The 12,980-nt window shown below is 45.1% G+C and overlaps 1 protein-coding gene across 1 annotated transcript in view; it reads left to right on the forward strand.

The window, feature by feature from the left end:
- The window catches only part of LOC102850382 (AF4/FMR2 family member 2-like), a 439,784-nt gene that overhangs the window by 203,640 nt on the left and 223,164 nt on the right, over positions 1-12,980 (forward strand). The window contains exon 4 of the mRNA XM_006881912.1: positions 11,283-11,327. Coding sequence (XP_006881974.1) covers positions 11,283-11,327 — 45 coding nt within the window. The remainder of the gene's footprint in view (positions 1-11,282; positions 11,328-12,980) is intronic.

Raw genomic sequence — 12,980 nt, forward strand, 5'->3', positions numbered from 1 at the left:
GTTACTTCTGTGTTTCCATCTCACTGTTGCTTCCTAACATTTCCCCCCTTCTCTTTAATTAGATCTTCCATGTGAGTTTGGTCTCGACACCATCAGAGATGTAGAATTAATTAATGGAATTTATAAATATATTGGAAGTTGAGTTATTCTTAGCTCTCATTTCATTTTCGTGAGCAGTTAGACCACATGTAAGTGGGCATAGATCTCAGAGATTTCAAAAGTAGAAGGGAGAAATGTGAACCTCCCTGAATATATTTAGCAATGTCACTTGGCATTAATAGATAAAAGTGTTTTAATTGGAGTTATAAATAATAGGGAAGCTGGTGAGGATTCCGTTCCGAGGCACATGGCTCATTCTTTGGGGTCATTGCTGTGAATGGTAACTCTTTTTTGCAGAATTGCAGCATCATACTCTAGTAATTAAGACAGCCCCAAGTGTGGGATCTAGAGAGGCGATGTGGCTCCAATTTTGTCAGCGGCTAGTCTGCAAGTGTAGCCACCACTTCCCACCAAGTGTGTTCCGTTGCCACAGTTTTACTGAGAGCATGTAGGCCTACAATTTAGAAAGCCTCTTCCACTCGCATTGCTTTAAGAAAAATGTAGCTGGAGAGCGGGGGAAAATCAAACTGAAATCTGGATTTCTCATATTAACACAGACATTTAAGTCATTAGCCATGTATTTAGAAGGAGATAGTAATTTCTTTCAGGTAAGGGCTGGTGAATGTCAAGGAAAGACCTTTCTTTTCTGAGCCAAAGGTATATAATGAAAAGATTCTTTTCTAAATGGAGTTACAGCACTTAATTTAAGACCTCAGAATGTGCCTTTGGAAACATCTTCAAAAACTACTAGAAAAACTGAACCTCAGCTTTAGGTTGGGTTTTCTATTTTTTCATTTATTTGAAGTGGAAGCCCTTGTTTCTGGATGGGACCATCAGAGCTTTTAAGATCTCGTCAGTATATTTTTAAAGATAATCACATTTTTAAATGTTTCATATTAGCAATCACATTTTAGAAACGTAAAATCCTTACTTCAATGCAAAACATTCCAATGATTTTTAAAACGTTCTTCCTTACACATTTTAAAGGCACCTTCTAGTGTTCCCGAGGAATTCTTTCGCCAGAGAATATGGGGCCATGGAGCTCTCTGTGCTCCCCTAGTGACAGAGTTGAGTACGTGCTGCCCCAGCGAAGAGACCTTCATTCTTAGGGCCCTAGGTGGCCCTCGGCTTCATTTCTTCTGACTTTCTGGGTAATATTATGGGACTCATGACTAAGATTCCAGAAAGTTGTTGCTCCTGCTGCTGGGCTTTCTGCTTGTTCCATCCCCAGTGAAGCCTCTTACAGATTAGAGCAGTTTAGCTAATCAGTGTGCAAGTCCAGGAGGAATGAGTGCCGAACAGCCTGAACTCCGGCTGAGGCCTCAGAGCTACTTGGCCCCCCACTTTCTGCTTTCCCCTGCCTCCTCCTTCTTTTTTCATCTCCGTTGTCCTGAGCATCTCTCGCCTTTGTGTGTCATGCTACAGCTCTTACTCCTCTCTCCTTCAACACTGCCAGATTATACTTCCCTGGCAAAGCCATGTTGCTGTTCCCCAAGACACTTTCAGACTTTTAATTTCTGCTCAAATTTCCAGTAATCTTGCCTCAACTCATAGCTAATGTCTTTATCACATGCTTCATAAAAAAAAATCACAATGTCAGAAAAGTACTAGTTCGCCTTTTCATCTTTAATTGCTCCAGCCTGACTGTGTAGACACCTAGGCACTCTGTCTTGCCTCCTGTTACAATGGAGGAAGTGTCCTATCTCTAATGTTAAGCCAGACCTTCCAATTGTGTTGTAGTCTGCTCTTTCCTTCTCAAGGACCGAACTTTTAGCATCATCCACTTTCTTTTCTGCAATGCTGTTTCCCTCCCTATTGAATTATTCCCATAGCGTGGCTTTATATCATTTGTTTTCAAAGAGGAAACAAACAAGTGCATGCAAGTATGTGTGTGTTAGTGTATTTGTGTACATGCATGTATGTGAATAAGTGTAGCTGGCATAGTTTGACGATGATTCTAATTTTAGAATAAACTGTTCTTTATTTAAAGACTTCATCATTCCTACATTGTGTGGAGCTCTGGTACCTAATGGGTAAGGAGTTGCACTACACACCCCAAAGCATGCAGGCTGAACCTACCGCTGCTCCACAGGAGACAGATGGGCAGTATCCTCCCATGTGATTTACTGTCCTGAAAATCTAGAAAGTCAGCTATGAGTCAGTTCCTGCACATGGCAGTCTTCTCAGGAGGGAGCTCTGGTGGTGTAGTGCAGGGGGAATTGCACTGCTAACCCAAAGGCCGTGCCTCTGACAGCCCCAGTCTACCAGCGCTTTTTGGGAGAAAGATAGGCAACCTCCTCTCGTGTGATTTATAACCTCAGAAACTGGAGGGAAAGTCAGCTAGGAGTTAATTCCAACTAACTGCACGTCAGTGAGTGAGTGATCAAGTGTCCTTCCTGGTGCTATAATGTTCTTTCTTTTACCAAATAACAGTGAGAATGACATCAGTCACCCTTGGACTTTGCCCAATCTTCTCAGGTCCGTGACTGGTTCTTCCCATTTCCTTTGCCCCCTCTATATCCACCAAACTGTGCAATCCTGTGGCATGGAATGATTGTATGAAACACAATATGAATGAAGAATAGAGTGAGACACAATGTATACAAACTTTGTGAGCAAACCAATGTAACATTTTAAAAACCCAACAAAAACTGAAGAAAATAAATACTAAGTTAAAAAGAAAGGTGAGAATAGCTATTTTTCAAATATTCTTTCTTATAGATATAGGTAGGAGATTTTAGGTGGAGCCATTATTATCATTATTGTTGTGGTTGCTATTTACAAATGTGTGAATTATAAAACTAGGAACTCATACTATATCTGTCTGCCTTCGTTATGTAAATTGGAGAGTGAGGATGTTGTCCCAGCTCACACCGCCAGTTCGTGGTAGAGCTCGGACCTGGCAGTTCTCTTTCCTGTCTTGCAGGCATATTTCTTTTCACTGTTTTAGTGGATCAGGGTTACTTGAAAGGGAGATCACTGCTCCTTTACTTGCTCTGTGATGTTAAGAGCACTCGTGAGTGCATGACAATGCTAACATTTTCTCTGACAAAACTCCAGAATGAACTGACTTCTTTCTGTGTCTTTTTGAAATGCTTTCTACCCTGAAGGCCAGCCTTGTAACTTATATCATGCAAGGCAGCCGCGTGGCAATGAAGAGAATTCAGAAATCAACTTCCTTTACTCCAATTGGTACATCTGTATTTTGCAGCTCTTTTACTAGACGATAGTGTGGGCCTGCACACAAAACACCCATTAGTGTTGATGACAGTGCAAGGAGAACGGATTTAGTGGAATCAAGACTTGTGTTCTCAGCGGCCCTTGGTTGCAGTGTTAAAACTTGGACAGGGCAGATATCAGTAACTACTGTCCTTGAGGAACGTGATGCATTCCTAACCAAACGAGCTCAATCTAAACCCATTGCTCTGACTCAGTTCTGACTCATCATGGCCCTTCAAGGCCGGAGTAGACCCATCCCATCGAGTTTGCAGGGCTGAATCCTTGCAAAGGCAGAGCGCCTTCTCTTTCTCCAGGGCATGGCTGGTGGGTTCAGACCACTGACTGTGCCGCCAGAGCTCCTTGGTACGTACCAGGAATTGCAGATGGAAGATTCGGTGATGAGCAGACGTGCCAAGGTGAGCATAGGCGAGATGGCCCAGAGTTGGTGAGACTGGCCCGGGGATGAAAGAGGACATGGCTTGAACCTGAGCCGAAGCCTGGCGAGGGTGGAAGGGGGGCAGCTGGCCCTGGAGCCTGTCCTGCAGTGGCAGCGTGGCCAGGGAAGGGTATGAGCCCTGATGACCCAATGGAGGCACAGCCCCACTGAGGGAATGTGGGTCAGGCAGCTGGGCCCTTCCAGATCATTCTTAATCTTTAGACTATTTGCTCCGGAGTGTATCTTGTTTTTCTTTAAGGCCCCTTCCCTCTTCCCCCCTTCTCCGTTTATAGCTCATTCTTCTGTAATAACTAGTTATTAGACCAAGTAAATGAACAGTGAGATAATGGCTATTCAGAGCCCACTGAGTTAAGTACCCCACCCTTGAAATCCCATCTGCCATTAGGTCCTCTCAGCTGATGAGGGTCCTTTTTGTATATGCATTCTGTCCTCACTCAGAACGAATGCAATCAGTGACGAGAGTCTCCCAACGAAGCCCTGTGCATGCTCCTCCCCCGTCCCCCCTCCCCCCTCCATGAGTTGTATTACCCCCTGTAAACCCCAACGCCAGCCTTCCTTTGTCACCTTCAGTGAGAGCCAGCTGATGGAACACAGCCCCCAGATGTACTGGCTAGGATCCCCGAATAGGCTTTAACAATGGGTACCATTCCCTAGATGTCATGGGGGCCAGTGTACAAAACAACACAGCAAACACATTGGTGCAACCCTGGCTTAAGGTGGTGAGCCCTCCCTAAGTGCCTTAGAGGAGACCTAGACCTAAGGGTGCTAAAAAAGGTGGGCTTATAGGTTCCCACTTCCGGGCTAAGACACTGTCCCTCACTCTGTCCCAACAGCTCAGCAATCCTGCAGGGCGCTCCTTCTGTCCCCTTTATATGGCTAGGAATAAGGAGGAAGTTTGAGTGACTTGCCTAAGGTCACAAAACACAGGAAAGTATCAAAGATGGGATTCGAATCCAAGTCTGTCCAGCTTTAAAGACTTTCATGATTCCTCAGTGCCACCAGAGAATACAGAAAATTGTCACTTATTTGCTCAAATAAATAAACTGTTGATTGCTACCTCCTCTCTTTGTACTTTTATGTCTGATTTTCTGTATATATCAAATGGCTTGTGTTAAATTATTTTGATCTCCATGCTGCGAAAGGTCAGTAACTTAGTTTTCAATATGGAGTGAAACTCAGCATCAAGAAAACAAAGATTTTCACCACTGGGCCTATTGGCAGCATCATGATAGACGGCGAAGTGATTGAGATTGTTAACAGCTTCCACTTCCTTGGCTCCACAGTCAACACTGTTGGCACCAGCAGTCAAAAAATCAAAAGACAAATTGTATTGGGAAAGTCTGCTGTAAGGGACCTCTCCAGAGTACTCAAGAACAACGATGTCAGTCTGGAGACTAAGGTGTGCCTGGTCCAGGCTGTGGTCTTAGTGGTTACTTGCTATGCATCAGAGAGCTGGGACAATAACTAAGGATGATAGAAGAAGGATGTCTTTGAGTTGTGGTGCTGGAGAAGAGTCTGGATCATACTATGAACTGTCAAGAGAGCAAACAGGTCTGTCCTGGAGATGGTGAAACCAAGCTGCTCGCTGGAGACAAAGATTTTGAAGTTCTGTGTCACAAACTTTGGGCACGTGGCCAGGAGGGACCAGTCCTTGGAGAAGGACATCATACTTGGAAGGATGGAGGAACAGCACAGGAGAGGAAGACCCGGATGAGAGGGATTGACTCAGTGGCTGGAGAATTGCGTTTTGGTGTGTTGGAGATGAGATTGGCTCAGGATAGGGCAGGATTCCAAACTATCGTACATAGGGTCGCTATGAGTCTCAGGCAACACGATGGTACATAATAACAACATGCTCTACTTTAGGGCCTCTATTTCTTGGGTGGGTTGGGGGAAGATAAGGTGGAACAATACATTAAGCGCTGGACTGCTAACAGAAGTTGAGTGGTCGGAACCCATGGAAGAAAGATGTGACAGTCCACGTCCATAAAGCTTTATGACACTGCAGACCCTAGGAGGCAGTGCCCTGTCCTGCAGCTTGGTGGAGTCAGGATTGGCTGAAAGGCGTGAGTTTCTTAGAAAGAATGGTGACGATTAGCTTATTTTACATGGAGCATTTTTATCATGAGACTACTTTAAAAACTGCCCAAAAGCTGTATTTTCAAGAAATATCCAAGTCTGGAATTGGAAGATGAGTTGGCGGTGCTGTGTCACACTTGGAAGGTTTTTGGGTTTTTGTTTTTGCTTTTTTTTTGTCCTGTTGTTTCTTTGAGTAAAGTTATACTACTTGAGGGCTTGTGTCTGCAATGTTTATAATAGTAACAGCTCCTGTTTAATCATAGGCTCATGAATACACACAAGAGCTGATGCTAATTGAGGTGAGACAGGAGACAGGAAGCCAAGGACGGAAGGACCACCATGTAAACTCAGCCTGTAGTTTACCCAATTCTTTTCTGAAACCTGGGGCTCCCTGGCTGTGGGGAGAGAGGGATTCTGAAGCACCAGTCAGTTGGAACTTCAGAGGCTGCTCGCCCCTGATTTTACAAATGATCAATGATGCAGCTGAGAAATTTGAAAAAGCTATCAGAAGGTGGCTTTTCACTTGATTGGTAAAGCCTTAGTCAGGGATCTCTGCATCCCCCAAATCGGTCATGGATGTGGCAATTTGGAAAGTGTCAGAGCCTTTCTTTAGACGTATGTTCGGTCTTAGGAGTGTGTGTGATGCAACGTGCAATCAATTGCCAGTGAAAATGTGCATTCCCACACCAAGTGCACTTTTTAAAAAAATTTCACTTTAATAGATCTTTGTTGGAGTGGAATGTCTAAAATTCTTGGGTTTTGATTGCCAGGTATTGTGGGCAACTTCAAGATGATTTTCAGGGGCGGGGGGGGGGGAATTTGACCTCTTTGCCCTGGAAATCCCTGAAGAGAAAAGCCCTCAGAGGCGTACCTTGAGTGCCTCTGTGCTAACCCTGAGATGTCCACCAGTGTTTTCATGCTTTCCATTAGTGCTAGCTGTTGCTTATATATATCTCTGAGCCCCAATCAGGGTATTTTTGATATTTCGTATTTCCCTAATGGCCAAGAAGTATACTCCACACTGATTAATTCCTGCATGATGAAAACATCCTATGCAATTCATTTATTGTTGTGGCAGTTAATTGAATATTTGATGCTTTAGAGGTACCTTGATTCTTTTTCTAAAGACATGTATTTGTCACGAGGCAGATGATCTGGGCGTGATCTCTCGGTGACTACATGGGGTGGTAGCCTGTACTGTCACATGTAGAGGAGGTGGCACTCGGGAGGGCTTGCCATCCACTCACCACCTGCCTGACTTGCGCCTCCTCCTTCCCTGGCCCTCCAAGAGGACCACATCCCTGCCTAGCATAAGCGAGTCCTGGGGGCCAGGCGTGGGAGCCCCAGCTCCCCGCAGCTTGCAGCTTGCTGTCTGCTCCAGGAGGGGGGGCTGCGAGGGGGAGTGCGACAGGACTCCGCTCTCAGTGGCTAACTCGCTTTGTGGACTCTGACTAGTCAGGAGTGGATTGAAAGAGAGGAGAGGGTGGCTCAGGCAGTAAGCAGCCAAGTGACAACTCCACGGGTGGCAGTTCTAATCCCGGTGTCACCCTGCTCGTCTGGTCTGGAGAACACCTGTGGGAGTGAGTGACTGCTCCAGAGTTGTGTGACAAGGAGCCAGCGAAGCAGCCAGAGAGACAGCGACTGGACCAGACTGGGAACCAAGCCTAGGATGAGGTCCGAGCTCCTCCAGTGACACCCGCTCGCTTTGCGGGGGGCCTTGGGGACCTGAGTGGCAAGCATGGCAGACCTGTGGCCTCTTACTCCTCTGTGGGACGAGGAATTCAGCGAGCACCTTGGCGGCGGGGAGCTCCTGCCAGATCTGGGTCTGGGCGAGAACCTGGTAGGTACCTTCCTCTGTCCCCTCCTGGTGCGGACCTCTGAGTGTTTGCTGTGTGAGCTCTGCCTCCCCACTTTGCAGTTTCAAAAGGCAGAGAGTATCTTGTCTTCAGTGTCACGCAGTCTTCCCTCTTAGCCCTGTCCTGAGCACAGTGTGAGCTCAGTCAGGAGTTTTCGTCTGAAGAACTAAATGGGGGCCTGATGGACAGATGAATGAAGCCGATCCAATTACCCTTGTCATGACTACTTTACAGTGTGTGCCCCCGTGGGTCTCTAATTGGTTAGTGGCTCGTCCCCTCTGGACATTTCGCTGGGCAAAGAAGCCACGGCTCAGAGTTATTTGTTTTACCAGGCCCCCCTTCCTGTGCCCAGCACTGTTCTAGGCATGTAGGAGATGCTTGCTGGCTAATTACAGAGCACTTGTGACTCCAATGTAGTTGTCTGGTGGCTAAAAGAACCAGAGGGCAGAGCTGGATGCATTTGAATGACTCCATGAGAATGTTGGATTTCTTTGAAAAGAAAAGAAAAAAATGTCTGTAGTCCGGGTGGCGTATGGCAATTGGAGAGCTTGCCACCGGCCCACCCACCTACCACTGCAAGTGTTTCCCTCTCCCAAGTCAGTGCCCACCACTCTTTCTATCTTAACATCATTGCCCCCCACCCAATAAAAAAATGGGAATTTACAGTTCTTGGTGTAGAAATATTTGCAGTTGGTAGTAGTGAGTCCAAGCTCTACATGAAAAGATGAAAAGACTGAACTTAATAACAGTAAAAACAGGCAGGTGACGGGTCATAACCTAGCCCATTGTTTGGGGCTTTTGAAGTTACAGATTCCATTCACATCCGTTCTCTCATCTGATGCTCACCGAAACCTTGTGATTTCTGTGCAGGGCAGGCATTGCTGTTACTATTATGCGACTATTGCTTATTTTGTAGTTGGAAGCGCAGAAGGATGTAATGCTCTGTTAACAGGTGGTTTGCAAGTGGTGGACTGGGATCCTCACCCAGCTCTTTTGATTCATAGACAAATGCTCTCGCTTGTCTCCACAGTGATGATATTTTTCCTATACCATTCCAAACTCCTCTTGACGCCGTACTGTGGGGCAAAGTAACCATGAGGCCTTTCCCCGAGACTGGGCTCACTCAGCCCCCGCCATATAATACGATGGTCATGTCTAAGATGCACGCCTTTGTTACCGTCATTTTCCTCTTTGGGAGAAGGGATTTGTTCAAAGTTAAAACTGTAAAAAGCACTCACTAGAGTATAAAGAAATGGGATGAGATTCAATTTGTAAGTAAGAATAAGCCATGGAGGTCTGTAATCCTGTAAAGTGTTAGACTAGTATCTCCCAGTGTGTGTTCTACGAAGTGTGTGTCCATGAAATATCTATAGTTAATTGAGAGGGGGACAAACCGAAACAATAAAACCCAAGAACTCGATGAGCAAAAAACTTTTCCAAGTGCTCCATTAAACCAAGTAGACAGGGGCCTCTGAGCCTTTCAACTGCCTTCTGGGTCTTTAAGTTGGTCGCCTAATTTCCTAAATGTATTTGGACAGAGAATATTTTCTTTCTCCTGAGAATTCTGTCCACCTGTTGCACAAGTAGTATCTTTGCAGCGCTTACCACAATTGCAGTCCTATTTTATGTACTTCTTCCCCTCATGCCTGCAAACTCCAACAAAAAGAAAGCTCTCTTTCTTTTTGAATCTCTGCCTAACATGATGCCTCCCGACAGCCAGGCCGTCAAAAATATAAGTGAATGAATAAACTGTAGTATGCCAACCAGGTGGTGGTGGTGGTGGTGGTGTTCTGTGCCATTGAGTCGCCTGCAACTCGTAGCAACCCTGTGTACAACAGCTTTGAATCCTGCCCTGGCATGAGCCAGTCTCACTGATTCCAACACACCAACTCCCATTGCCCCAGCCACTGTATCAATATCTTCTCCAGAGCCTTCCTCTCCTGCCGCCATCCCTCCACCCTTCTGAGCATGATGTCCTGCAAGGACCAGTTGCTCCTGACCACATGCCCAAAGTCAGTAAGACAGAGCTTCAAAAATCTAGCTTCCAAGAAGAAACGTGGTTTCACTCTCTCCAAGACAGACCTATTATTTGTTTTCTTGGTAGTCTATTGATATGTTCAAGACTCTTCTCCAGCATCACAACTTGAAGGCATCTATTCTTTGTCTGTCATCCTTAGTCATTGTCCAGCTCTCAGATGCATAGCAGGTAATTGCAAAGACTGTGTCCTGGATGAGGTGCACCTTAGTCTCTAGATTAACGTCATTGCTTGTCAGTGCTCTGGAGAGGTCCCTGACAGCAGATTTTCCCAGTGTGATTCATCTTTTGATTTCCTGACTCCTGGTGCCAAGAGTGCTGCTGCATCATACTTTTTATTCCTGAGGGTTCTTCCAATCCCGTTGCCACATTCCTCCTCATAGAGTCCAACCTCCCAAATGATCTGTTCTGCATATACATTGAAAAAGTATGGAGACAAGATGCATCCCTGGCACATTTCCTTCCTGGTTTTGAACCTGCAGTGTTTCCTTGCTCTGTTCTGGCGACTGCCTCCTGGTCTGAGGATATAAGAACTGTAGGCATTCGGTTGGACTCCCAAGCTAACGGAGAGCTCTGACTCATCCTAGGAATAAACCTCATATTTTACCATCATCATTATAAAATATATATAACAAAATTGCCTTCATTTCGCCATTTTTAAATGTATAATGCTGTGATTCTAAGCACATTCTGTAAGTTACAGTGCCATCACCATTATCTGTTTCTGAAAGTCTTTTGTTGCCCCTCACACGAACTCCCTGCCCCACTAGACCCAGGGAGTAACCACAAATGCATTTCGGTCTCTATGTATTTGTCTATATGGGATATTTATTATAAGTGGCAATGTGCAGTATTTGTTCATTTGTGACTGATTTATTTTGTGGCATAATATTTTCAAACGTCTTCCTTGTTGCAGCATTTATGAGAATGTCATTCCTCTTTATTGCTGATGAATATTGTCTTGTTTATTTGTGTCTATTTCTGTGTATCTCGTAATATTCTGTTTAGTCCATTCACTCCCTATCGACTCACAGACATTTGGATTGTTTGTGCATTTTGTCTATTGTGCACAGTACTGAACCTAATATCAGTGTACATACGTGTGTGTGTGTGTGTGTGTGTGTGTGTGTCCTTGCTTTCAAGTTTCTGGGGCCTCATCTTATTAAACTCCGGGCTGATGAATAATACCCTGAAATATTTCAGATCGTCAAAAGAGCCAAAGTCAAGCTCCCTCTTTGGACACATGAGCAAAGTAAAACTCAGAGAGGGAGGAGGGGATGGCTTAGATCTCACAGAAAATCAGTGACAGATGGGTTCCTTTCTTCTTTCGCCTCATGCTGTGATCTTACTGCTTCATTAAAGTAAAACAAAATCAACCATTTGCACATAATTATTGCTTGTATTTAATAAGAAATAATTGATAGCTAGAGTGGCTATTTGCAACTTTTTTCCCCCTTACAGAGTAAACTAGTATACTGTCAGCCTCTGGGAGAATGACTGGCTCGTGTTTAATTGGTTTGGTTTGGTTTGGTTTCAGGTAAGCCTTCCCAGTGATCCAAGCTGTGTTGAAGATATCTTGCGGGTGAGTTTAAATTTTATTTCTGGGTCTTTTCATAATGAAGCTATCTGTCGGCTTGAGTCATTTAAAGAAATTGCTGTTCTATTTCAAGGGAGATCATGATGGGGAATCCTCAGATCTCACTTTGAGATCCAGCCTGCTTTTCCCTCTGTCTCTTCTTCTAACCAAGCTGCTCTTCTCATCTCCTCTCACTAAGCTCCCCTTTCGTCCTTCTTCAACACAGAACTTACATTTCCTTTAGGAAAGTGATACCATGAATCTTGGCCACCTTGTTTTCTTGGATCTCAACTCAAGTCCACTGCTGACTCCAGAATTCCTTATAGGACGTGGCTAAGTAGCTCTGGTGGCCTAGTAGTAAGACCCTGAGCTGCAGTCCCGAAGGCATGCGGTTCCCATCTACCAGCTGCCCCACAGATGAAGGATGGACAATCTCCTCTCATGCTATTAGTACCTCTAATAACCTGCTGTTGGTTCCAGCTTGACAGCACACAACAACAACAACAACATGGAGGCTGTGTCCTATAATTAGATGTAGGAACTGGTACTGATCGGGGTGACTTCATGCATGGGAGTGGGGTGGGATTGGAGACAGTCACTAACTTGAAAAGAGCCACTAGAACCCTTCACAAAAAGAAACAAGTAAACCATAAGGAAACTAAAACAGAAGCTCCTGCCCCCCGAAAAAGAATCTCCGATCGCCGGCTGTGGGGATCATAAGACGACTCTGTCGCTCTGAGCTTCCCTTTCTCGTCCCTGACAGAGGACAGTGAGAGCAGGCCTAATTCCCTGTTAAGCTGCCAGGTCATGCAGAAACGTTGTTTATGATGAGCAGTAATCAGCGTGGCCCTGAGAGGACCATGCTGACTTTGGCTGTGGGCAAGAAAGCGTCCATGTGTCAGCGGCGATACAGCAGCTCTTTGCCCCCTTTCCACACGCACCCTTGTTCCCCCTACACCTCCCCCGCTAAGTGCCTTCTAAGTCCATTTCTGATAAGTCAAAAAACAAACAAACAAAAAAAAAAAACAAAACAAAAACCCAAACAGGAAGGGTCCGGTGTGAAAAACAATGTATATGAACTTCATAAACATTGTATGTAAACCAGTATAAAAAGAAAATAAATTTTTAAAAACCCCAAGCAACTCATAACGATCCCAAAAGTGTCAGTGTAGAATAATGGAATTTTCAATGGCTGTCCCCTGTGAGTCATCAGCTCTTCCAGCTCCTCCGTGGAGATTCTAACCCACTCTTTCCGTTTGCAGCTCAGAGCTTAACCATTTCTGCGATTATTGCTATTGTGTGCTTGAGTCGGAAGTGACCCATAGCTGATCCTCCCGCAGATTTTCACAGGTAGTCACCACATAGGAGCACCTGGTGGATTCAAACTGTGTACCTTTCGGAATGCAGCGCAGATTCTTAGCACCAGGCTGCCAGAGCTCCCTTAGATGTCAGTCTAGTGACATCAAATAGTTCCTTAAAAATTAATAAACTCAGGGAGCTCTGTGGCAAGAAGCTGCACTGCAATCCTGAAAGCTAGCAGTTCAAATGCCCCAGATGCTCTGCTGGAGAAAGAGGGGCAATCTCCTCCTGTACCAGTTGGATCTGACTCAACAGTGCACAACAATTAAAAAAAGAAAGAAAGAAAGAGAGAGAGAGAGA

This window comes from Elephantulus edwardii, unplaced genomic scaffold (assembly GCF_000299155.1).
Source record: "Elephantulus edwardii isolate Elephantulus edwardi_28Jun2011 unplaced genomic scaffold, EleEdw1.0 scaffold00016, whole genome shotgun sequence".
In the NCBI taxonomy this organism is placed as follows: Eukaryota; Metazoa; Chordata; class Mammalia; order Macroscelidea; family Macroscelididae; genus Elephantulus; species Elephantulus edwardii.